This window comes from Rousettus aegyptiacus, unplaced genomic scaffold, assembly GCF_014176215.1.
Source record: "Rousettus aegyptiacus isolate mRouAeg1 unplaced genomic scaffold, mRouAeg1.p scaffold_m13_p_5, whole genome shotgun sequence".
NCBI classification, from domain to species: domain Eukaryota; kingdom Metazoa; phylum Chordata; class Mammalia; order Chiroptera; family Pteropodidae; genus Rousettus; species Rousettus aegyptiacus.
Window position 1 is genome coordinate 41,216,834 of NW_023416308.1, and position 26,113 is coordinate 41,242,946.

The following is a 26,113-nucleotide window of genomic DNA, read 5'->3' on the forward strand; positions in this document are numbered from 1 at the left end:
TCTTTGGAGAAAGACTCTCTACCTCAAAACTGGTGATAAGGATCATTGAAGCTGAGCATTCTCCTTGGCTCATTATAAGGCTGAAATGGCTTTAGGCCAAACAGAGCCCTTAGAGTCCAAGAGCGGAGGGGATCTTTAACCCAAGTTTTGTTCTTTCTTTTATGAAATATATTAACCAAGCCTGTTTTCCTTTACCCACTTGATGGGCAAATTAATGATAGAAACATAACTAGATACATGATTCAAATAACAAGTTTGTATCTTTTTCCTTGTCCTGGGACAGAGGTGGCACTTTGGTAGAAAATCCAAGACCCCATCCTGACTAAGGCAGAGAGACAAAGAGCTCCATGAAGCCCCAATATATAGGGACTACGACCCTCCTCAGCAGGAAGCAGATACAGAAGAGACTGCCCATCCCTCAATATCTATACTAATAAAAAGGGGCTCTTAGAAAAGGGTTAGGCAGGAAAGTTATATAGGGGTTTTGGGTCCACCTGCAAAGTCTATTCTAGAAAGTGTCCACCCTAGTCCGCCCACAATTAAGCAAGTCAGAAGGCATTTTAGAGCTAAAAGTAACTACTACAAAGAAACAAGCAGATGATTGGGTACTTGTTTCAGCCAGTCACTCACACCTGCGCGATGAAGACCCAATGACCTTCGATTCACCTGAGCCTCATTATACCATTGTTATAACATGATGCATGTGCCCAGAAGTTCATTAATATCATAACCGAGTGAATTCTGGGAACAAACATGCACAGAAAACAATTGATGAGTCACTGAGTCCTGTCAATCTTAGTTGTCAGTCAAGAAAGCCCACCCCTCTAAGAAAAATAACCACCCACAGCAAATAGGGATTAAAACCCTAAAGGCTTTTTACCAGGTTTTTAAGCCATTCTTCTCTTGCTCAGGCCCACTCCTGTGGCTGGAAATGTACTATCACTTCTAATAAAGCTATTCTTTTCTGCTATATTTTAGTGTCTTGCTCAGTTCTTTGTTCAAGGCATTAAGACCTGAACAACCCATTGAGAGGAACCCCACTGTCCGGTAACATAATCATTGTTAATAGTGGGGTATTAAAGTCTCCAACTATATATTTCTCCTTTCAGTTTTAATAGTATTTGCTTTATGTATTTAGGTATTCCAGTGTTGGGCACATATTTACAATTGTTATATCTTCTTGATGTATTGACCTCTTTATCATTGTATAGTGACCTTATCTCTTTTTACATTTTTAGTTTAAAATCTATTTTGTCTGATATAAATATAGCTACCCCTGCCTTTGTTGTTGTTGTTGTTGTTGTTGTTACAATTTGCTTGAAATATTTCTTTCCATCCCTTCACTTTCAGTCTATGTGTGTCTTTAAGGCTAAAGTGAGTCTTTTGTAGCCAGCATATTGTTGGATCTTGTTTTTTACTTTTTAAAATCTATTTAGCATTCTGTGTCTTTTGATTGGAGAATTTAATCTGTTTATGTTTAAAGTAATTATTAATAGGTAAGGACTATTGACATTTTGTTTTCTGATTGTTTTGTAGATCCATTGTTCCTTGTTTCTTAACCTACTCTTTTTTGTTTTGCTGTCTTGCAGTATCAGTATGCTTGGACTTGTTTTTTTGTATAATTACTCTAGGTTTTTCCCTTGTGGTTAGCATGAAGCTTACATAAAATATCTTGAAGTTATAATACCCTATTTTAAAGTAATAATAACCTCAATAGAAGTCTTAAGCTTTACACTTTTAGTCCTTCTCTCCCTCATGTTTTAGGTTATTGATGTTCGATTTCTACATTTTTGTATTGTGTAACTAATAGATTATTGTAGTTGTTATTTTTACTGTTTTTTTAACCTTTAGACTTGTAAGTGAAGTATGCACCACCATTACCATATTATACAGAATCTAACTTTGACTATATATTTGCCATTACCAGTGATTTTTACAAGGCCCTCTTATGTTTTTTATGATGTTAATTAGCACCTTTTTATTTCCAAAGAATTCCCTCTGGCACTTCTTGTAAGCCAGGTCTGGTGGTGATGAATTCCTCTGCTTTTGTTTATCCCGGAAAGTTTTTGTCCCTCCTTCGTTTCTAAAGGACACCGGGCATAGTATTCTTGGTTGATGGTTCCATTCTTTCAATATTTTGAATATGCTATTTCATTCTCTTCTGGCCTGAAATATTTCTGTTGAGAAATATACCTACAATCTTATGGAGATTCCTAATTTCTCTTTTCCTTTGTTGCTTTTAAAATTCTGTCTTTGACTTGTTTGATTATAACGTGTCTTGGTGTGGCCCTATTCAGGTTCAACCTATTTGAGGTTTTTTGGGCCTCCTGGATCTGTATGTTTGTTTCTCTCCCCATGTTTGGGGAAATTTCAGCCATTATTGCTTTAAGTATACTTTCTGTCCCTTTCTTTCTTGTCTCCTGGAATTCCCATTGCAAATATTTTCTTTTCATTTGTCCTATAAATTTTATAGGCTTTTTTCACTTTTTCATTCTTTTCTTTTTGCTCTTCTGATTGGATAATTTCAAATGTTCTATCTTATAGGTTGTTGATTCCTTCTGTATGGTCAAGTCTGCCTTTGAAGCTCCTGAATTCTTCAGCATGGTTATTGTATTTTTCAGCTGTAGGATGTTTGGTTGGTTTTTGGTTTGAGTTTTGTTCATTTGTTTGTTTTGATCTAGTTTCTTGTTGATCTCATTTTGTTCATGTACTGTTTTCCTAATTTTATCTAGTTGTCTGTATTCTTGTAATTCACTAAACAACTTTGAAAGGATTATTCTGAATTCTTTGACAGGTCATAGTTATCCGTTTCTTTGGGTCGGTTATTAGAGATTTACTAGTTTTCTTTGATGGTGTCGTGTTTATTTGAGCGTGTGTGTTCGTTCGTGTGTCCGTGTTCCTAGATCTTATGTTGGTATCTGTTTCTGTTGGTAACATTTGAGTAAATGGTCTCCTCTTCCAGATTTTGCAGGTTTGCTTTGGCAGAGACAGTACTTTACAAGTCAGCTTAGTTTGGGTTTCTAGATGTGTCCAGGTAACGTCCTTGGGTAGGAGATGTTTGCTATTAGGATCTATTTAGGAGCAAGGCAACTCTTTGAGCCCTGAGGTCGGTTGGAAGGTGTGCCACTGGCTGAGAACAGATGACCAGGACTGCTAGTTTGGTTCCCTGCCCAAGTGAAGCTGTCGGAGGAGCTCCATGATTGCCTGAATTCTCTGGTCAGGCTTACTAGACAGTCAGACTGTGTACTATACTCAGTAGTAGGTGGGGCAATGAATTAGTTTCCCTGTTCTGACAGGACGGCAGGATGGGATCCAGAATCTGCATGGCTCACTGTTTGGGACCAAAATTAGGTGGAAGTGTACACTGAATATCCTGGTCACATGAGGCCATTTTCTTTTCCCTGCAGAGGGACACAGGCTATGCTCTCTGTTCAAGTCCTTGGGCTGTTCAAGCAGGGCTATTGGGTGAGCTATGCAGCATCCTGTGTGCTCTGGTAAGATTCCCTGGTCATGTGGGCTGAAGGAAGATTCAATAATAAGTGGGGATACAAATTAATTTCCCTGCATAGGTGCAGCAGCAGAAGGAGCTCCAAGCCTTCTAAGGCTCTTTGTGGTCTTAACTCAAGCCAACTCATGCCCCAAGTCCCTTAGCCAAACAGAGCCACTGACTTTGCTCTGGGAGTAGTTAGCTCTGCCCACCCGCCTCTCAGAGCAAGCCATGCTGGGTTACGCGGCTTCCAGGTATTCAAAATAGCCTTTTTGAATAGAGCCAGGAGCCACACTCCACAGCTGGTAAGAATATGACTCAGCACTCCTGCTTGGGCATCGACCAGCAAAACTTTGAGGACCCAAATCAGACAGACCTGTACTCTGCCAAGTTCTCTGGTCAGACTGCACTGACTTGGTTATGCAGATAAGCAAAGCCGCTGGTTGAGAATACTACTTGGGGTCTACAGGTAGGAACTTGATCTGCCAAGATCCAAGTACTGGTTGTCAGAAGCCCCTCCCTCCTTCTGTCACAATCAGATTCCCATCAGTCGAGCCCCATAGATTCCCCTGTGATCCCAGTGGGGCAAAGCCATGAAATGACCCACAATTTGGGAGTAGGGGGCTAGATGTCATGTGAGGGCTTCCTTTTCCCTCTGGAGGAACCAAAGGCTCAGGGGAGGCTTCTCGGTGTGCTGCTGCACTGGCCTGGTGAGGGGAAATGCAATCAGCATGTAGCCATTTCTCTTACTCTTATAATGCACTCTCTGAGTCAAGAGAGGGGGAGGAGAGGGAGAGGGAAAAGAGGGAGGTAAGGAGGGAGGGAGTGTGTGTATGTTAATGGTGGTAGGTTCTTCAGCCTCACCCCCATGTTCTAGAATCCTTTCAGTGGTGTCTTGTCCATGAATAGTTATTAGTTGTTCTTGTGAGAGGGAGCAAAGTCCGGAATAACCTATGTCATCATGTTAGTGACATCACTCCCCTTACTATGTGCTGAACGATGTTTTGAGGACTTCGTATGGATTAACTTCTTTAATGCTCACAGCCACTCTATGGTACTATTAACTCCATTTTACAGATGTGAAAATTGAAGCAGAGAGAGGATAAAGTGAAGATGTTTGTTTCATGCCCCCTCTGCTTTTAACCCAGAGAATGGGACTCGCCAGGCTGTCCCTCTGCTTCGTACCTCTCAAGAGCAGACATCCCTGTCCTCCATCATGACAAAGTGTTATATTGCCCTTCACTGGGCACTCTGTGTAACAGACCTGCTGTAGATGGCAAATTCAGTGGAAGAGGCAGGAGTGGTAGATAGGAGCTGCAAGTGGAAAGGAGGCACAGGAGGGCTTTCCAATTCATCAGGACACTGGCGATGACAGGGACTCCATTTTTTAACCATCACTTCATCTCCACACAAAAAGCTGGTGGTGGAGTGGGCCTCATTACCGCCCCCCGCCCCCGCCAGCACCCCCCCCCCAGCTGAGTCCTGTCTCAGGCCACTAGCAGTGTTCCGGCCTCCCTCTGAAGATGGCAGCTCCCCACCCAAGGCAGACCTCTGAATCACTGAAGCTGAGGTAGCCACCCTGCTTCAACCCTGGAGCATCGATTCAGGCTTTGAGCTTTTGACCAGAGAGCACAGGCCTAAAAAGGACTTGTTCATGTCACAGAGCTTGTAGGTGTCAGCCAAAAGTAAGTCCAGGTGTCCTAAAGCCAGGGTTATTTCCCTCTCCCCATACTGCCATTTGTGTGCAAGTTTTCATGGCAGTTGAGGGGATAAGGTGGGGGCTATTATCCTCTCTAAGAAAATGAACATCTCACAGAAGAGCTTTGGGAAATCTATTTCTATGTTAGGAATGACCCTTGACCCCACCAGTAAAGGGGAAGAGGAGTACCCATTCTTTCCTTGTATTTGCATAAAATCTCCAGAGGGAACTGGTATATTTGTTACCTTCAAGAAGGCTTGATGGCCCATGGCTGTTGCGACTCTTATACCATTTGAACATTGAGCCATGTGAGCATACAGCCTGTTAAAAATAAATATCCTTTAAAAAATATTCCTGAAACCCCCGGCTGGGAGTCAGGACTCCTAGGTTCTGGCCCTACTTTTGCCACATACTGGCTGTAACTTTAGGCAACTCATGTAATCTCTCCAGGCCGTTTCCTCCACCGCTGAACCAGTCATCTGCAAGGCTCCTTTCAGCTCCAAAGGTATCTATGATTCTAGACTCCCTAGCTAGATTCTAAAGTCCATGAGGAGAGGGATGGGGCAATTTGGTGCCTTTTAAAAAAGTCCCTTTGTAAACCTTGGCCCAGGGGAGGTTTTCCCACTCAGCTAGAAGCACCCCTTCCTGGACCCAGGTCTTTAGAACAAGCTGGCCAGGACTGTTCGGTGAGCTACGAGGAAGACAGGAGATGATGACATATGGGAGTATGGTCAACAGAATTAGGCTTTTAGAGATGTATGAACCTGGGTTCAAATCCTGGGTGATCTTGAGCTATGGTCATTTGATTTGAGCCTAAATTTCTTCATCTATAAAATACCAACTTCATAGATTAAAAGCATTGCATGAGACAACATGAAAAGCACCTGGTATGCAGAAGGTGTTAGACAAATGTTATCTTGCTCCCTTCCTCCTTCCCTTCACTGGAGTAACTAGGACACTGGGACACAGCAAATGCTGGGCTAGTTTGTTTGCTTTTTTTTTTTTTTTTTAATGGTGGTTTTCTTATGCAAATCCAGGAAACACAGCCCTCTCAAGTTGGTTCTCAGCATTTCTGTTGCTACAGATCCAAGCAGCTCACACTACTGGAGCAGAAAAATATCTAACTTTGCCAGCTTAGGACTTCGAGGGGCTTATCTTTCATTTGTATGCATGGGGAAAAGTGGCCTTTGGGAGATGGCACAGTGGGTATCCTTCTGGTAGGTGGAGTAGGGAGAGGGGGCCAAGGGAGCGATGGAGAACGTCAGCACTTTCCAAGACCAAGCAGCAGGGGATAGGGAGCTCCAGGGCCACGACTGGGTTGTGAGAGCTCTGCTTCATAGGGCTCTTGGCTTTTTCTAGGACCACAGGCACTTAAAGGTCTCTGAACCTTGATTTTCTCATTCATAGAGATGAAGATGAAAATCTCTGCATCATAGGTTTGCTGTGATGATTAGCTCAGACACCTAGGAGGTGTCCTGTGAATACTGATTTTTCCTTCCTCTGTTAAGAGGAAAGAAGCAAAGGCCTTCAGAGAAGAGACACATTCACACGATCTCCTTATAAAAAATGGACCTGCAGAGATTTAATTGATGTACAAAAGACAGAATTGTCACCAGAGGTGGTTGTGATACAGGAGCTAATCCCAAAACACATAGAATGAGCCCAATAAAATGGGCTTTTTTCTGTGTGGTAGACTGATACCTAAACGGTATGGAGGGTAGAGTGAAAAACACCAACTGGATCCTAGTTTCTTATTCCAAGACAAAGAAATGAGTGGTGAGATGGTGGAGACTTGGTTTCTGTGCAGTGGAGAGGCAAGGGCAACCCCATAGCTTTCAAAACAAGAAAAATGGGGGCATTTTATTTAAACAATGAGACAGATGTCAGAGAATGTTCCCTGTAATCCCCAGGGAGTCCACTGATGGGAGGTGGAGCTACAGGGAGCTGTGCCAGAATGGCAGCAGCTCCAACTGGCACGAGATCCTTCACTACCAAGGCCACGCACTGGCCCAGCCACTCGCCTCCTTCAGAATAAGTCTCCAAGCTCTGAGAAGGGCAGCAGGGTATTGGGGGCGAGCAGAGGCACAGGAAGAAAAGATAGATGGAAGTAAGAACCCATGAATATACCCAAGGTGGAGAAAAGCAAGACAAGGACCAGAAGCCATCCCTGACTTTTCCTATGGCTTGTTGTCTCCCTGAAAGTTGTGTTTAAGACCTGAGAAGCTAGCTGAGAGGGCTCTGGGGAGGAGCCCCAGGGAAGGGGAAGGAGTGCCCCTGAGGATAGCACAGTGCCAGCAGAGAGAAGACAAATGACAAAACTTCTGGACCCCAGCCTTCAGCAACCTCTGGAAGGGCTCTGGGCCCAATTCTGAGATAGTCAAAAGGAGAAACAGAGGGCTCAAGAATTAGGACGTTAGGAAAAAAAAGTCTGATCTCTATGAGGCTGAGGTATTGGAGAGACAGAGCCTCGTCCCAGGGTACAGACATACTGGGGGCTTTGTTCCAATAAAGTAAGCACCATACACATATCCATGCAGTGCCCTGCAGGTCCAAGGGACCAACTTGGCTCTAAAGGGAATCCCCTGGCCTTTGATAGCAACTCCTCTAATACCACCTTTTCCTCCTGAAGGTGCTGATGTCCCCGATGCCCCACATCAGCAGTATTGCCATGTCCATGTAGGAGCTCACAGCAGTCCACACATTTCATCCTAAGACCCATTACGTGGTCACTGGGGGTGAGTTACTGCCTTCAGTTATAGCATCCTTTTCACGTAGCCACCCTACCACCATAGTTCCTCCAAGTTTTGAGTGGGGCAAGCAGCAAAGAGGACAAGAGAATGCTTTATCAGAGGAAATAAAGTACAGGCCCCTCCTCAGGCACTTGATCTGGGTGCAGGAAAGGCCAGGTGTACCAAATACCACTGATCAGGGCCTAAAATAGTGATGCACATTCAGTTTGTTGTTCTCATTCAGGCTCAGCTGCAGGAGGCCAGAAGTGGCTGTTGGCTTGGGCATTGAGGAGAAGAGATGTCTGGCCGTGAGGTAAAGGAAAACTCCACAAGCAACTGAGCACATCTGGGGAAGGGCCATGGAAGGAAAGGTCAAAAGCCAAACTGAATCCTCCTTGGACCGCCAAGGGCACAAACATAAGCCCTAAAGCCCAGCTCAGCCATGCAGGAGCTACAGTAGAAGGGATTGGGGTGTGGAAACCAGTTAAAAGGATACAACTTGGGGTCGTTCTTGTAATGTTCTAGCCACTTCCGGTTAGCCTCAATCATGCCCTGAAAGTTGGTGCTGCCTGCCTCAGGAACGTGGGAATGAGGACGCTGCAGTAGACGGAGCTGCTCACTGGGAAGGAGAAAGGACAGCATGAAAAGAGAAGAGGGAGAGAGGAGGCAGGAGTGCCAGCACAAGGCGGGACTTGGAGTACAGCTGACCGCAGGCCAGGCCGCCACATCAGCCTCCTCCCTCTGCATCTCAACACACCCCCTGCAGCCTTTCTGGGGTCTCTTTAGCAATTAAAAGCTTCCTCTACTGGCAGGAATGCCCCTCTGGAACCTTCCCAAAAGGGAAAATGGCACACCCCTCCACCCTCTCCTAAATACTCTTGATATCAGGGCTCTAGGTTCCCGTATTCACCAATCCTGAGCCAATCTCATCAGCAAAAGTTCTCCCAAATGTCAACTCAAATACCTGCCCAGCACCACCTTCAAAATTGGCCAAAAGGGTGAGTGGGGGGTATTCTTATGGATTGGGGGGGGGGGCTGTGGGGGATACATTTGGCAAAGAATAAGATGAATGGGAAATTAATAACAGGTTTAAATAATTGCCCATCTGTTTCCCCCACGGGTGCCCCTCTTCCTCCAGATGTCACTCAGCAGGACTGAGGACAGCAGGAAGCAGACAAAGGGTGTAATGCAAATACAAAGGCCACACTCCAGAGTAGGAGGAGCCAAGGGCTGATTTCTCCCTGAGGGTGCCACAAAGCAGCTTCCTCATGGAGCTGCGCCAGGTACTCCCTGCCCCCACTGGGACTTGCCTCTGGTTGTGGGAGGGTCTCAGACTCAGGCAGCTTTGTGGATTAGGGGCCAGCCTGACCTCTCTGGGCGACATGATCGTGAGTTCTGTTCCCCTGAGAGGTCCCACCAGCTCAGGGACACACAGCGAACAGCTGAACTGAGTGGTTCAACCCTGAACCTACATGGAGGCTTACCTGGCAGACACATAACCCAGCCTGTTCTCCAAGGGGGCAGGGCTGCTGCTGAGGAATGGGACTCCAGCTGGAAAGTGGGAAGAAATGGTTCAAAATGGGCAGTAGCTCAGCTGAGCCAGACCCAGGCCCAAGCAAGCTCCCTCCCCATAACTGAAAAGGCTATGCCCACAAAACAGAAACAGGGAAATTTTCAGTGGTTGAATGAAAGATGACCAATAGGAATTGTTCTATTTATTTCTAAAACTTGATCTACTTTTCAATTTGGGTTGATATGGGGAGATGTAACTTTTTCCCAAAACTGTTTTTATGGCTTTTCACATCCCTCGGCAGTGCAACACCAGGGGAGGCCACCCAGCCCAGAAGCAGAAGGAAGCCATATGGCCAAGGGTTACAAGCAGAATCCTCGAGTCACAGAGATGTGGAGTCAAACCCAGTCTGTTGCTCACTCACTGGGCACCCTGGAAAATATTACTTAACTTCCCTGAGTCTCAGTAAAGTGGGGATGAACAATTACTACCTCAGCAGGTTATTATAAAGACTAAATGAAATGTTCTATGGAGTAAAACAAATGTTCTATGGAGTACAATGCCTGGCCATAATATAATTAATGAACACAATGGTAGCTATTATGATGATGACAATGATCATTTAGGTTCTGCTGAGCTCTGGAATCATAAAGGTCCCAATCATCCCAAACTCCAGGTAAACCATCATGACCCATGGAGTCTCCAGCTGCAGGGCAACCAGCAAGGTTTTCTCCTCAGGGATCCACAGTCAATGGATCAATAAACCATGCCAAAGTTAGGGGTGGGGGTGGAGTTGAGGGGTAAGTGAAGGAGGAAGAGAAGAAGAAAGAGAAGGAAGAAGAGGAGGAACACACACCACACTGGCCCATGAGGAGGCTTACTTGGAAAATACTTGTGCCACTTCTCCACTAGAAAGTCATCCACTGTTTGAGTCACAGAGGGGTAGAGCCTGGGGCCCAGGCCTGGGTCCCAGGCCCATTGGGTAGACATGGATGCAGCAGGGGATGAGGCTGAGACCTGGGCCAGGGAGGGGTAGATGGGAATGGAAGTGCTCCTGGAAGACCAGGGAGGGTTCTGCGCTGGGGTGGAAGTGAGGAGTGGCGGTGGTGGCTGAGTGCTGAGGCTGCCTAGCATGCTGAGGACACCGTTTAGCTGACTGCTGATCCGCTGCAGGGAGCTGCTCAAGTAGTGGATCTTGCTAGGGAAGGTGGGACTTGCTGTCACGGTGACTGAAAGGGAAGAGGCAGACGGTGAGGAAGGACTTAGGTTCCAAGCACTGGAGCATGCCCGAGCCCAGCTGGCAATGTGGAACCCTACTGGCCTGCCCCTCCCCATTCCTCCAAACAACAGCCCCTTGGCCTTGACTGGGGGCATGGGGGGTGGAAGGGCCTGTGTTCCAGACGGTGCAATAGGAGGCTGGCCCTGGAGAAGTAGGAGAGGGTCCTTTGCAGGCCAGAGCGGCACAAGGAGAACACCTTCCCAGAAAGTAGCACTAGATGGGAGCGGCAAACAGGAACACCTCTCACTGTAAAGTGCCCTGCACATTTGGAAGGCTTTCCTGGACCCTTGCAGCCCTGTGTGCTGGCAAAGCCACGCTGGTTCAGTCCTTCCCAAGAATTTACTGAGTACCTTCTCCAGACACTGGCTCCCACAGACCTACCCACACAGGGCTGACGGAAGCGGGCTGTACCTCTGTTCCCCAAGTTCTTCTCTCTCCATGGAAACTGTGGTCCTCCCTCTCCCTCTCTTCCCTGCTGCCACCACTCACTGTGAGGCAGGGGACAGGGTTCAGAACTTTCGCTGCTCATGTCGTCCATGTCGCTGAGGTCAAAGGTCACCACTTTCTTGGTGGGGGCTCCTCTCAGAGTGTCCTCATCTGAAGCCTTATGGGTAAAAGCAGCAGTTATTACTGGTACTCTCCTTGGGTTTTCTGCCCACTGCCCTTGTAAGGTGTAGAGACTGAGCACTTGGTAGGTGGACTCCTTGAGAACCAAAGTCTTGGGACAGGAACATCATGCAGGCTGTCTTGCAGGGGGTGTGGGAAAGAGGCTGGGCTGAGAGAATCCAATCACCTGAGCCACCAGGACCACACAGATGCCCACTCTTCCCCCCAATAAACTCTCCCTCCAGCCACACCCATTCCTTAGGCACCCAGGGGAAAGTCTACAAGACCCCAGGGAAGGTAGGGAAACCTCCTCGGTACATCTATTCCCAACACCCTGGGAATACCTATCATCAGGTACCATGCAGGGGAAGGGCAGGAGCTAGATCCTCAAGAACCTTCGGCGAGAGGCTCTGGGTCTCTCAGGACCACTTGGCACAAACCCCCAAACTCAAAGCTGAAGCCACTGCCATTTTCACCATCCCAGGAGCCCTAAGCCTACAATCCTGGGCCCTAAAGGCCCAGCTTCCCTGCCACAGGCCCAAAGAACCCAACCACATCCTAAGAACAGAAGAGGCGGCCATGGGCACATGGCTACATGGCCACAGGGCTGCACCTCTTCCCGAAGAGAGGACTCCAGCTGATTCAGCTTCTCTTCTTTCTTCTTCAGCAGGTTGTGACCTTTCCGCATGGCTGACTTCATCTCATTCAGGTGCCTGGTCTCCTGCGGCCAAGGAGGAAGGGGAGGAGAAATGTGATGACTGCCACACAGATGCTGGTGTCCAGCTTTGCCATCATCGGCTGGATAATCTTGAACATGACTTAACTCTCAGTCTTAATTCTCATCTAAGAGAAATACTACTTTTCATAGGGTGATGAAAATTCAATGAGATAGAGTATGTTACATGTTTAGTGCTATGCCCATACCTAATAAATTCTCAAATGGTTACTGTTAACCAAATGGTTATCATCATCACTACTATCATCATCAAGGAGAGATTTGGAGGAGCAATGGTGGCACAGGAGAAGCATGTACATGTAGCATGTAGCAGGCCCCTGTGGAGCCTCCTATCCTCTGCTGCCCCCAAACTATGCTTAAGAGGCCATAGGGCCCCAAGCTTGCTCACCAGCTCTGAGCACCATCAGCTTTCTAAGGGACTTAGATCTGTGATCCCAACTAATAATAACAACCATGAAGTCGCCACCTTTCCATTACAAATCAGAGTATCAGAAATGTACAAGATAAGTAACTCAGTCTTATGCTGAGTGTACTCAAAAGATTTTCAGTTATGAACAAAATTGTTAGTATGATAGAATAGATAAGCAAGGTATTGGATGTAAAATTTTAAAAACCTTACGTATACTCTTCACCTAAAAAATGGGAATAATGCTACTACCTTGTGCATCATCTATAGTTATTGCAAGGACCAAACGATTTACTGAGAGAAAGCATTCTGCACACTGCGCATTGCCTCATAAATGTAAGGCGCTTTCATCCGCATGGAGCTTCATAACCTGCATCCCCTTTCCGGTGGACCTAGAAAAATTATCCAGTGACCCCAGAGCCTATGTGACCACTCTCGTGGAATCACCAGAACAATCAAGGCCGTGCCCCAAAGTGACTGTTTCCCTGCCTCCCCCAGTGCTCCTCTCTCCTTGTGGGGCTGGCAGGCTGTCCTCCAGCCTCCTGACCTCCTCCAGGTCCTTGCGCACATCATTCAAGGTCTTGGTGCCTGGCACGTCTTTGGCCGCCTCCTGGGCACTGGCCAGCTCCTGGCGCCAGTATCGCTGGGCCGCTTTGAGAGCCGTCTGCCGCCTCCGCATGGAGTGCGTCTGCCGCACCAGGAACTCCTTGGCACCGCGGAGAGCTACCGCCTCCGCAGAGAAGTAGTGCCGGATGCTGTGGGGGACAGGTAGGGTAAGGGACTCTGGCAGTGAGAGGGTGAGCAAAGACTCCGAGAGCCCACCCCTGCTCGACCAGTTCCCCAGCAGATGCCCATCTTGAGCGGATTACAGGGCTGGGGCTGAGCAGTGTGAGGAAATGCCGCCATGAAACACTACAGTATGGGGCGTGTTTCTCTGAGTCCTCCATCGGACACCGTCAGGTAGATGGCCAGAAGCTCCCATCAGCATGACCCTCAAACAGGGGTTCAGCAGATGCCAGTAGGCTGTGTTAACACTCAGTGGGCACCTAGTTGGCTTCCCAGAGAAGATTCTTCAATCCTCCTGGTCCCCTTCCCTAAACCAAGCTCCACTAGTGATCGCTGTCACCTCATTTTAGTTTATCTCAGTTTTGTGATACAGGCACTCACTCCTCCATGGCATCTTCAACCCAAAAGAAGATAGACTATGGGAACTCACCTGTCCAAGGACAAGTCAGTCTCCTCCTTGCTCTGGGACATAGTAGAGGGTACCTCTTTGGTCTGGTTCTAAGAATAGATGGTAAGAAAGACCCACCAAATGCAACAAAAGCAGATACACTGCAGGCTCAGGGAACCCTGAATTCCTTCCCAGTGGCCTATGCACAAATGGCCCTGCTAGCTGCTGGGGACTATTTACTTACAGATATCATGTGACAGATGGAGATAGGGGATTGGAAATAAGAACAGGAGGCTAAGGCCCTATACGGAGCAGAGAGCCAGGACCCCTCCTGATGCCCTGCCCTCTCCTGAGGCTCTACCCACGTCTGGTGCCGGAGCCCAGCCATCCTAACCCGTCCCAGATACAGAGAAGCTCACAAGGGATTTCCGTAGGTCCTCAATGTGGAGATCTGGCTCAAAACGTGGAGAAGCATTACTCTCGATTGCCAGCTCTTTCAATGTGTCCCGCTTCCTCTGAGCTTCCGCCTCCAGGTCACTGTGGTAGGAGAGGGGAGTGTGAGGTGGAAGGACGTGAGTCAGGCAGCACACTGCTGGGACTCCTGGGAGGGCAGAGGGCAGGACCATCTTCATCCTTTCACTCCTGTCAAGTCCCTGAGTCAGGGCTGTGGCATGAACAGTAAAACTAGGGACCCCCAATATTCACAGCCTCCTAACACCTCCCAGCCCCTACAAAATGCAGCAGTCATAGCTCCTCTGCCTATTAACTGAGCCATGAGTGGACAGGGCCCATGAGCAGCAGAGGTCAGGGGGCAAGCAAGAGGCAGCGGGTGGCTAAGTGCAGGGTGGCCACCCTACCTGACATGTTTCTGCAGTGTCTGACTCTGGGTCTGCAGCAGATCCACCTGGGATTCCAGCTCCAATTTGCAGGCCTGAAGCTCACCGAGAATTTTTCGGAGCTGCTGGTTTGACTCCAACAAGTGGGTGTGCTCTTTCTTTGCCTCTTCCAGGTGCTGATGGGTGGCTGTGGCTGCCTAGGGCAGAAGAAAAGATAGAAGCGCCTGGAGAAAAAGTGAGAAGACAGTAGGGAACAGGCAACCCTAGAGGTCAGGGAAGCCCAAAGAGCAGGGAGAGAGGGTGGAACTGACACAGTGAAGTCACTGGGTCCGCAGTCAGAGGATGTGCAGGTTCCCATCCTCCCACCACAGCCCCACTCCCTGAGGGTCCTGAGTTGGGTTCTACACAGTGGTACTATCTGTCAAATAACCCCAATGCTCTGGAGAGATCAAGTGAACAAAAGGTAGAGTGTTGGGGTGAAGTGGGCAGCAGGGAGAAGGAAAGGGAAAGGGGAAGAGACAAAAGGGAGAGGCCAAGAGAGGCAGACAAACCTCACTCTCCAGCACAACCTGCCTCTGCACATCAAGGAGCTGCTGCTTCTCTTTCTGGGCAGTCTCCTGTCAGGGAAGGAAAGAAACAGGGCCCCTTGGCCAGCTCCAGATCAAAGGAACAGAAAGGCCCGCTCTTCTGGGGGAGCTATGACTCCAAGGTCAAGGACACCTGGAGATCCTGTCTTCCACCCCCACTCTCTCACCTGAATGTCCAACTGAGCCAATCTGGCCTTGACATCTTTGGTTCTGGTTTCAAGTTCTACCTCTAAATCTTGTAGTTTCCTTTCCTACATAGAAGCGTAGGTGGAGAGAAAGATGTAAGTGGAGAGAGTGCAAAGCATTGGCAACAGGGCAGGAGGGGCCCTGACCCACCATACTATAGCAGACACTCCAAGATGGGCTCAGGCTTCCTCCCATAGCTCCTGTGGCCTCCCAGAAAAGCATCACACCTTGTTTATTTCTGGTGGTGGCAAGGAGAAGCAAAGGTACTAATCCCAAGGCCCTAGAGGGGCTGACCTCCTCTTCTAATCTTGGGGATGTGCCCTGGCCCAGAAAAGAAATGAGCAAAGATGCTCTAGCTTGGGGACGGCCAATGCACGACCCCACTCCTCACCCTACCGCCACTCCTGAAGCTGTGAGGCTCCATCCTGCTGTCCTGCTGCCCCAGCATTTTTCTACCCTGCATGGAGGTGTCTAGTGGGTGAGCCCCAAGTGGCCACCCAGAGCCTTCACCTGCTCCCGGTGCTGACGCCGCAAGTCCTCCAGCTGCCTGTCTTGCTCCTGCCTCACGGTCTCCAATTCTCGCTCGTGGGCCCTTCGGAGGCGCTCCAGCTCTCCAGTCAGGTGACCCAGGAGTTCAGCCCGCTGCTTCCTCTCCTGCACAGAGGGTGGGGCTGCTGGTGAGAAAGTCCAGTGGACCCCCCGCCCACCCCTGAGCCTTGAGTCCATTAGATCAAAGACCCCATCAGTTCCCTAAGGCCAGCTCTTAGAGAAGGAGAGCATTAAAGATAGCATGGTTCTACTCCCCCAGAAAGCCTGTACCCCCTCTGCTGCTGAAGCAGAGGCTGGTCAGATAGCATGAAAAAATGCCCCTGTAGGCTGCTGCTTCTACTGCTCCACCATGTACAGCTGCCCTTCCCTAGGGAAGAGAGGTCATTAATAAATTAACACTATTCTTCAGCAAGGTCAGAGTTCGTTTGGGAAGGGAGTCAACTACATTTCTTCACAGCCTGCTATTTCTATGCTGAGAAAGACTGTACAAAGTGTATGGGATATAGTCCCTGGGGCAGCAGCCTAGAAGTCCCAGGCAGAGGCCCAGCTGTGGGGGAAAGTCAGCCACCCCACAATTGTTCACCCCAACAGGAACAAGACAAGTTGGAGTAGAGCCACTTAGATAACTGAACTTTCTCAGCCAAGGGCTGAAGATGGGCAGATAATATCTACATGTTGTTTCCCTCTTGGCAATCTATTTCTTGGTGTCCTGGAATTTCGATTACCCTGGTGGCATGGTGTTAGAGTAGTGAAAGCTGAAGGCTTTGAAATCACATAGTCTGGGCTTGAATCATAGTTCCTCTGCTTATTAGCCAGAGTGGGCTTGGGAAAGTTGCTTATACTCCCCAAGTTTGCTTCCTCTTTTTTAAAATGGAGATAATGATAGTATGCACCTTGTAAGGGTGTTATGAGGACTGAATGAGTTAATAAAGAGCTTAGAACAGTGCTTGGCACATAGTACAAACTCAATATGTTAGCTATTATTACTACGTGAGGAGAATGGCAGCCTGCCTGATAAAGAGGAAGCACTCCCAATCTAATGCTTTAGTTAAAAGGTAAAAAATGACTTCACCATTCCAGGGGGCCAGGGAAGAAAGCCTCCAACAAGCCCTGACCACAATTTGTCCCATTCCCCTGCCCTCTAGCCAGCCAGGAAGGGGTGGTGGGGGTGGTGGTGGTGGTGGTGGTGGTATATGTGTGTGTGTGCGTGTGTGCGCATGTGTGGGCGTGTGTACGCACGCGCGTACACGCACTCAAGCATGCACGCTGGACCAAGTCACCTCAGCTTCATACTGCTCTCTGGCCTCAGCCACCACTTGCTGGTGCTCCTGTTTCATCTTGTCCATCTTCCTCTCATGTTCCCTTTCTACTTCCTGGCGCTTCTCTCTCAGGAGGCCACTGAGCTGCAGGGCAGGCGGTAGGCATACAACATGCAGGACTGAGAATGGACCAGTACTCGAGCGCTGAAGTACTTAAAGGTCTCATACACATATGCAACATATGCACACCTCCCCAGTGTCCCCCCTGACACACAAAATATACACATCACACATACATGACACATGATATATACACAGCAATACTCCAGCACCCCCTCCCCACATGCATACACGGGCAGGGGGTGAAGAAGCACCCGTCCTCAAGGGAACTAAGACACCAAAAGGGAACCAGAAGTTCTAAGCACAGCTGAGCCATCCAAAGCAAAGTGGAAGACCCCTTGTACCATAGCCCGGCCAACTGTCGGAGCATCCAAGACAGGCACACACAATGCCAAAGAGGCAGACCAGCACTCACCTCTTGCTCATACTCCAGCACTTGGTGAACTTTCCGCTGAGCTCTCTGCTCTGCCCACCCCAGGCTCTCCTGCAGCTGGGCCTCCTCCTTCTGCTGAGCTTCCTCTATCTTCTTCTGGAGGCTGGAGACCACCTGAGGAGGCCCAAGCACAGAGAGCACTGCAGAGTGGCCACAAGAAACTCACTTCCCAGGGACCTAGTATCCCTCCCCATGAGCTGTGGGAGAGAGGAGCCTCCTTCCTTGTGGCAGAGATGGGTACGAGTTCTGGGGATTAGTCATGAAGGGGTCATGATGCTTACACTCAGAGACCAGCATGCCCAAGGCTCTGCTTTACAGGCCAGGCTGGCAGCATCTCACCTCCCTGTGCTTGGCCTCCAGCGAGGAAGAAAGCTGCTCCAGCTGAGTTCTGTGCTCACTCTCCAGTGCTGCCACTGCCTGGGGAACAACGAAGGGCCTGTGAAGGATGCAGGCAGGGAAGACTGGCCGGGCACTGACTCTGGAGGAAGGAAGAGTCAGGAATCCATTCCCAATACCCCTCGAGCTAAGGGGCTTAGGGGAACCACAAGCACATCTTTGTTCCTCCAATGTAATTCAGGCCCTAAAGTCTGCAACTAGGAAATGAACAGGAACATGAAGGCCAGAGTGGAGGAGCAATGAACCTCAGCTCACCACTCCCAACCCCTTGCCTCTGGGCTAGGCGACAGGCACACGGTAACGCTCATGACTATGAACAAGACCCCAAGCAGGGAGGGCTGGAAGTTTTAGTATAACCGCCAGGAGCACTTGCAGTACACCGTTCTCCCCAGACCCTACTGAAGTTTCTTCTTGCAACAGAGCCAAAGCTCCATCCTCCACCAAAAGAAAACAAGTTCCGCATGGCCTGCTACTTACTTCAGCCTCTTACCTAAAGACAGACCATCAGATCAGAGGGACAGGGAGTAAGGACATAGGAGAAAAAACTCTAAGTGTGCTAATCTCTCATTCTATGGCAGGATAGAAAAGGAGAAAGATAAAAGGTAATCACGGTTGCCCCTGAAGAACAAGGACAGGGAAAGGGTACCTCTGTCACAAGACCTCTAGTCTAAGTTCTTTCAGTCATGAAATCTTAAATCCACAAGCCGTTTCCCCTTAAACTTCTTCACTGTCACTAATAACACTGCTGCTGGCCCAGCTGGCCCTGGAGGGGCCTCTGGACCTTGGCAGTACCCTCCGCTCTGTCGTGAGGACCAGGGCTAGCACCTGCCCTAAGACAAGCCGGGTCCACCTAGGGTAATGGGCCCATCATCTCCACACACATCTGTGCGGACACCCACTCTCCATCAGGTTCCCCATTGAGCATGTGCAAGACTGGCTCTTCTTCTCCATTCAGTCCCTCCCCAGGCAGCCCAGGAAGCAGCCAGAGGGGGAAGGTCCCCACTCTACTTGCTCACTTCTTTCCTCTCCCCTTCCAGCTGCTCCCTTAGCTGCTGCAAAGCTTTCTCCTTCTCAGCATTCAAGGAAGCTTGTTCTCTCTTCTCCAAAGCCTCCATCTCTTCCTTGAGTTGCTCCAGCATTTGCCTGTTTCTCTGCTCCAAGCTGGCCCTCTCAGCCTTCTGTAGGCACTCTAACTCCTCTCTCAGCTTCTGTAGGGAAGCCTGTTGCTCGGCCCTGGGCAGAGAGAAGGAGATGGGAATGGGCCAGTGTACTCAGGGTGGTTCCTCCATGGGGCTGGGCGGCTCATAGTAGGCATTTACCTGATTTGGTTCTCATCTGCTGCTGCACTGGACTGGACCTGGGCCCGGAGCTGGCACAGCCTCTGGCTTTCCTCTTCTCTTATTCGATTCCCCTCCTCCTCAGTGGCTTTCTGTAGCTGCTCCTTCAGTGAACTGGGAAGGAAAGGAAAGAAAAGTTTATTGGAAGCTCCAAAGGTATTTCCTCTTCCAGTCATAATCCCCGGGTCTCAGCCTCAAAAGCCTATAAACTGCCTGTGAAGCTTCCTAAATCTTAAGGATGAACCTAACCGCAGCCTCTGGGCCCTGCTGCCTCCCTATAATATCTCCCATGGTAAAGAGGGACATGAATTCCACTTGCCCTTTGCCACAGGAAACAGATTATAGGCTGCTTGATCCCAAAACAGTGTTCCTTCCAAGGGCTCCCCTCTGCCTCCAGGTGCACTCAAGGATGGACAGTCTGACCCCAGCCTGACTCTGGTTCCATATCCTTTCACTCCCCACCCCACAGGCTCTGTTCTAGCCGTATCGGATGAGTCACCACCTCTAAATCCCACCACACTCTTTCTTGCCTCTTGGCCTTTGTTCAAGTTGGTTCCTTGCCTAGAATCCCCTTTTCTACATGACAAACCCATATTCATCATTCAACACTCAGTTCACTCCTCTCAGAGAAGTCTTTCTTACTTCCTCCAAATTCATCAATTAGCCTTCCTGTTCCCATCGCACAATATATGGGGACTTTTCTTATCCCATACCACTCTGTACCAAGCATTATACTGCATCATAATTAATCTTCTGTATGTCTGTTTTCCTTACAAGTCAGGGAGGTTCTTCAGAGAAAGAAATCTTGTCTTAAAATCTGTTCTATCCTAGGTGCTGAACACTGTAACTGACATGAAGTAGGTACTCAATAAATGTTGAATTTGAACAATATCACCCAGCCCCCAAATATAAGTGAGCTTTGATTATCTATGAGGGTATCTTATTTAGAGACTAACAATGGTAACCATTTCACTCCAAGGGCACATCCCTCTGCTTACACAAACCACATCCTCCTCACACAGCCCCCACATGACCAGGGCTGTGTGCTGTACAGTCAGGGAATTCAAGCCTAAGAATAAAAGAGATTCAGAAGACAATTTCTTTGGGAAGCTTCTGTAATGAATTCCAAAGCCAAAAAGACTTAGGATTGTTTTCTATTTCAAGTTCCCAGCAGCACTGCTCCCTTCCACTATGATAGAAAATTTGAGTTAAGTAAAAATCTTTTCTTCTAGATTCCCCAGAAACTCTTTCTCTGTCCTATGGCTAAATTTTATACATACCACCACAGAATGTTAGAGCTGGAAGGGTATTTAGAGGTTAAGTCCTTCATTTTACAACTCTCTCTTCACTTTACAACTAAACTCGTCATTTTACAACTAAAGAAAATAAGGGTCAGCTTGCCTGCTCATTCAAGAAATATTTGCTCTAAGGTCAGTGTTGCTTCCAGAAATTTCTACCAAGTCAAACTTTCCCAGCAGAGAGGAGGTCCCGCCTCTCAGCAAGGCTTATGTGTAAAGAGAAACAGGGTTCTCATGATGAACTATTTCAAAGGGAGCCAGGCAAGGCAATGCCCACAGAAAAATCACTTAGTCAACGCACCTGAAACTATACTGATTTCAACTGAAAATAAAAATAAGAACTACCATTACTTGAGCAAATACTGTGTTGGAGGTCCTTAGTGACATACTTTTGGCATGCAAGTCTTCACCACAACCCAAGAGGGCTCTTGGACAGTCTGGAGTTGGGGGTGGTTTGGAGAGGGAAGAAAAGCCCGGGCAAGCCCAGGGAGGGCCAGGAAGAGAGGAGGAGGCTGGTGGGCTGGCAGGGAACCACTGCCAGGATCTTCTCCTAAGCAAGGCCTCTGAAAGCGAGCTGAGCCACACTCTGTTTGGGTGGCCCCTGCCACAGTTTTCGGTTGGCTAGAAGAGGAAGATGCTGTGGGGAGATCTGTTTTGTGAGATGCTCCCTGGCAGAGGATCCAGGAGGGGTGATATCAGGGCAGTGGGTCAGCAGACCCTGTGTTGGGCTGAGATTGCCCCCAACCCTCTGGTAGTCAGGTGTTGGTTTTCTGTTAGCTTCTCTAAATTAAGCATGAATGTTTCTATACAGTCTTTGTTATCTATTAAAAAAAAAAAAAAGTCTCTACCACTTTGATGTTCTGTTCAAGAGGATAAAATTTAGCGTTTAGTTAAATTGCCAAATAAGTGAATTACATTAACACCTTTTTGTAGCACTTTCCCCATGGGACTGTGACAGAGATTGCTTATTAATGTCTCAATATCGATTCTCTCATATTCCTTACTAACAAAACCCTGATTTAATTCTCTCATGTAAAAAAACCCAGCTAAAGAACTACATTTCTTAGTCTCCTTTGCAACCAGGGGTAACCAATAAGATATATGTGAAAATTATTGAGTAACTTCCAAGAAAACTCCTTTAAATGAGCTAGCACAGAATTCCCAAATAAATACATACACACAATCACATACACACATGCACGGCCCAGGCTTAAGTGTCTTATCTATCTAGGGCCTCCCAGCCAGCTACTCAAACCCAAATAGAAACCTCTGGGTCCTGAGCAAGAGCACCTCACACTGTATCATGTGGTCTCTATCAATCTCACTGGGTCCCAGCCAGGCCCTGACTCCCAAAAAGGACAATGTATAATTAAGAAAACGAGCCTCAGAGACAAGCCACCAGATCCGCTGCCTTTTAGTGTCCATACCTTAGAAAAGGTACTTAACCTTTCCATGCCTCAGTTTCTTCACCTATATTATAGATTCTATAAATTGGGGTTGATATCAACACCCAGAGGACTAAACAAAGTAATAGATATATAAAGTACATGGATCAGTATAACCTGTCAAAAAATGTTAGCTACTCCCATTGAGATCATGCTTCCCAACTCTCTCCCAAAAAGAGGAGGGATCATCATCCTTGGCAAGGGAGCCTATTCCTCCACACAGGCCAGTGAGGAGGAGTCTTGGCAGAGCCACAGGCATCCCTGTGGTCTCCAGGGCAAGAGGAGACATCCCCTGCTTCCCCCCGCCCCTCGCCCCACATCATTGTGAAGCCCTGAGCAGCTTATCTAAGGGAAGGGGCAGGACCTGAGAGACTTCTCTTTCTTCTGGTGAAGCTGGAGGATCTCCTCTTCCTCCTCCTGCCACAGCTTCTCCCGCAACTGCTGCATTTTCTTTTGCTTCAATTCTAGAAGCTGCCTCTGGTCTTGCTTGAGTTCTTGGGCCACTGCCTCTTCCATGGCCTTCAGGGCAGCCTCTGAGAGCTGCTTTGGGGAAGCTGCAAGCTCAGGAGATTGCCTAACAAGGGTGGGAAACAGCATTTACCTAGTTTTACTATCCACTTACCTTTTGGCATCAGAATTTATACAGCTATGGAGCACCCATAATCGGGAATCACATATGCCAATCAGGTCACACAAGGGCCAGCAGTAAGGCTGCCTCTCTTAGACACACAAGCAGCATTTGATCTACAGGACAACCCCACTGTGGCTAAAGCCTCAAAAGCCTAGGGAGAAGGGAAGCCCATAGCAGGCTCTCAGTGGACCTGGCAGGTTGTAGCCCAAGGTGAAGACGTAGCTCAAGAGCTGGCAGCAGCAGGTAGGGATTAAAGTGCTATCCCTAACAGATTCGTCCCCAGAGTGGCTCAGACAGAAAAGCCCTTTTTCTGTCTCCCCACTAGAGCTCTGCCTGCTACTTGAGGCTCATGTCAGAATTTTGGAAAGTCCCCTGAGGCTGTTTTTTGCCTCCCAAACTGAACAGAGGCCAATGCATAAGAGCCAGCAGGACAAGTAGCAGCATCTTTTGTAGCCCTGAAACCTAGAATAGTCCATGGAGGCCCAGGAACAGGAAACCCCCATCCCACACTGCCAAGAAAGCCAGGCAAGAGACCATTCTCCAAGCCAAAGAATGTAGCAAGAGCACAACAGGAATGCCATGCTCCGTATCTCCCCAATGATGCCACTCTTTCATCTGCTTAGAGTTAATTCAATATTTGGAAGTGGATAAAAGAAATTCAGAACTAACCTGGATGTGGTAAGATAGGACTAATGGTATTGGTTACAAAGATGCCTATAATGTAAGAACCATTGTTTGTTGCTTGTACTCTGGTTTTTGAAGGAAATACCCAAAGAGAAACCCTAAGAACATTTAGGACAATGAAAGCATAAGTATTTTGCCTCCCAGAGTGGCTTTCCTAAAGGCCAGTATGTGTTTGCATTCTCAGGTACCTAAATCTTATGTTAGGAATTGATCTCTCACCATACAACCACCAACCACTCTTCCACAGTGCTCAGGGCTGTGGCAGGCCTGGAGCAGTGGCCCAATCAACCTCAGTAGTATGTGGTCATGGTCCAAATCAAGGAGCACTGGGGCAAGAGTGAAAAAGGGGAGCCAGCCCCCCTGCTGGGGTCCCAAAACCTGCTTCTTCAAGCTCTAGTACTGCAGTAGATGGAAAGCAGCATGCGGGATAAGATTAGAACAGCAGAAGAAAACAAGGCCTTTGAAACTTCATTTTGGCCCCTTGAGATCAGAGAGAGAAAGAAGACATAAAAGGCCACTGACATCTCTGAAATACCATTAAAATCTTTCCTTCTCCCTTTCCTAAAATTATAACTCAGACCAGAAACAGTCTTGAGCTCTGCCTTCAATTCTCTTCTGCTCCCAGCTCCATCTCCCCCTCCTTCCAATTCCCAGCTTCCTCTCAGTCCCATGACATAGCCCAACTGATACAGACGTAAGAGATGGTGGCTGCCACCTCCTCTGAGAATCTTGCCTTTGAAAAGAGCCTCCCCTGCAGCTCTCCACCTCATCAACCCTCCAACTCATTTCCAACCTTGGCTGAAAACATCTTTTATTCCTGAGATGGTACCTTTTAATGTCTCTCTCCCCTGCGGGCTATGTTGCTATGTGGAGCCCTAGAGACAGATGCTGCAGAAAGATGGGGCCTCAGATGGTGTGGCAGCATGTGCCCAGGCTACACATACCAGTGAGCTGGCTTGCATACCCGACATGCAGGCAAATGGACCTATTTTCCAGTGAGCCTCTTCGCTGTGTCCCCATTTTGAAGATCTGGTATCCTAAACTGCCAACTTAGGTCCAAGGCAGTCAACAATGGGCCTGAAAGATCTTTGAGAAGACTGAGAAGTTGAGGACTCCAGAAGAAAAGGCAGGTCTGATTTCTAGGCCATTCCTCAGGAATTAGCATCAGTGAGACCAAATTTTTAACAGTTAGTGGCCGAGAGGAGGCTCTGCAGAAGTATGGTCATTTCAGGGTGGCTATCAAGTAGCTCTGAGAAATGTAAAAAGAAAGCAAGGAGGGAAGGCAGGCAGGAAGGGAGAAGAGGGAGGAAGGTATGGCACCCAGACATTCTGAAATGGTTGTACACTACTGAAGCTGAGATCTTGTCTCCTCTCAAATCAACCTAGTGGTTTTAATTCAGCTACCCTCTCTCTACAAGCATGCCGAGAAGGATGCTGCAATGACAAAGGGGAGAACATCCCTGTTTCCCAGACCCAGGCCTTCTGGCCATAAAGCATCCACAGTGGTGGCTTCTTGCTAGCCCTGCCCATGCTCTCTTTGTTCCTAACTCCTTCTGATTCAGCTTGACAACATCTATGAAAGTTGGCATATTCTATTAATCATGCTTTCCAACTTTCTGTGTTTTAGAAAGTTCTGACATCTTAAAAAGCTTGCTGGTCAAGGGGAGACTGCCGCTCCCAGGACTAGCCAATTCTTACCGACAGCAAAGGGAACATGTCTGTCATATGCAAACCAACTAATCCCGATTCTATCTATCTCTCACATCTCCTTATCTAACTCACATCAAGGCAATACTGTCTCTATACTAAATCAACCAGGACAAAGTACCAGGCAACTAGAGGACATCCCTAATCCCAAATCCACAAAATTGTTCAACCCATCCCATCCTACACTCACTCAGGGTACTTATTCTGCTTCACCCATTCCTTCCGCCCCACCCCCCACCCTACACACACACACACACACACACACACACACACACACACACACACACACACACACACAAAACAAGAAAGGTTCTGGGCCATGCTCTCCCTTCTCACTTCCTCTGCCTCCTGACCAGCCCTGGTCCTTCCCCGAATGTGGCCCTGCATGACATGGCATGCCTTCTCTTTGGAAATGTTAGTAACAAATTCTTCTTTCAGTGACATTGGTCTGTTTTGTCAGTCCCCTCCACTAATTAAAAACTCACAGGTACAAATGAGACAGAGACACCAAGCTACTCAGAAAATCAATCCATTCCTAAAGTAGCTGTAAAGATTAATGACAAGGAAGTTATGGGGCCTGAAAAGGCTCAGGAAAGGAATAAATAACATTGCCTATGAATACTGTGTAAACTGGTCAAGGAAAATATTTCTGAGACCTCAGCAGGGACAGCTCACTAGGACACAGGAGAAATACAAAGGTGCTTTGGCTCCTCTCACTGCCCAGCTTCTCTCCCAGAAGGCCCAGGTAGAGACCCTTTGACTTCTGATCTCTGCCCACAGGGTCTTCTCTCTGAACTACACTCACCTCCTGTCCCCATAAAAAGCACACTGATCTGGCTGTCCACAGGCACTAAGGACACTTGGGAAAGCCATGTCATTCCTCAAGGTCAGAGCTGTCACTGTAGGATACATCGCCACCTTAAAAATGGGGCTATCCCTTCCCTGCATCAGTCCTGCAGTGCCACAGTGATGACCTGAGATCATAAGTTCATGTGCCCTGCCAGGTCTTGGTGACACTT

At 48.1% G+C, this 26,113-nt stretch overlaps 1 protein-coding gene across 10 annotated transcripts in view; it reads right to left on the minus strand.

Annotated features, from left to right (window-relative positions):
• Positions 1-6,740: 6,740 nt before the first annotated feature.
• CEP164 (centrosomal protein 164) overlaps positions 6,741-26,113 on the minus strand; it is a 64,070-nt gene continuing 44,697 nt past the window's right edge. For 6 of the 10 annotated variants that reach the window (XM_016134890.2, XM_036220793.1, XM_016134886.2 and 3 more), the window contains 19 exons: positions 22,437-22,646; positions 19,312-19,443; positions 19,009-19,225; positions 17,936-18,013; positions 17,579-17,710; positions 17,065-17,187; positions 15,746-15,889; positions 15,217-15,300; positions 15,014-15,079; positions 14,484-14,659; positions 14,046-14,163; positions 13,669-13,736; positions 13,000-13,207; positions 11,924-12,031; positions 11,116-11,308; positions 10,307-10,654; positions 9,400-9,466; positions 8,412-8,534; positions 6,741-8,217 (listed from right to left, as the gene is read on the minus strand). In XM_016134890.2, the coding sequence (XP_015990376.2) occupies positions 8,112-8,217; positions 8,412-8,534; positions 9,400-9,466; positions 10,307-10,654; positions 11,116-11,308; positions 11,924-12,031; positions 13,000-13,207; positions 13,669-13,736; positions 14,046-14,163; positions 14,484-14,659; positions 15,014-15,079; positions 15,217-15,300; positions 15,746-15,889; positions 17,065-17,187; positions 17,579-17,710; positions 17,936-18,013; positions 19,009-19,225; positions 19,312-19,443; positions 22,437-22,646 (2,701 nt within the window). In that variant the 3' untranslated portion in view covers positions 6,741-8,111. The remainder of the gene's footprint in view (positions 8,218-8,411; positions 8,535-9,399; positions 9,467-10,306; positions 10,655-11,115; positions 11,309-11,923; positions 12,032-12,999; positions 13,208-13,668; positions 13,737-14,045; positions 14,164-14,483; positions 14,660-15,013; positions 15,080-15,216; positions 15,301-15,745; positions 15,890-17,064; positions 17,188-17,578; positions 17,711-17,935; positions 18,014-19,008; positions 19,226-19,311; positions 19,444-22,436; positions 22,647-26,113) is intronic. The other 4 variants (XM_016134892.2, XM_016134885.2, XM_016134889.2 and 1 more) reach the window with 2 other exon arrangements.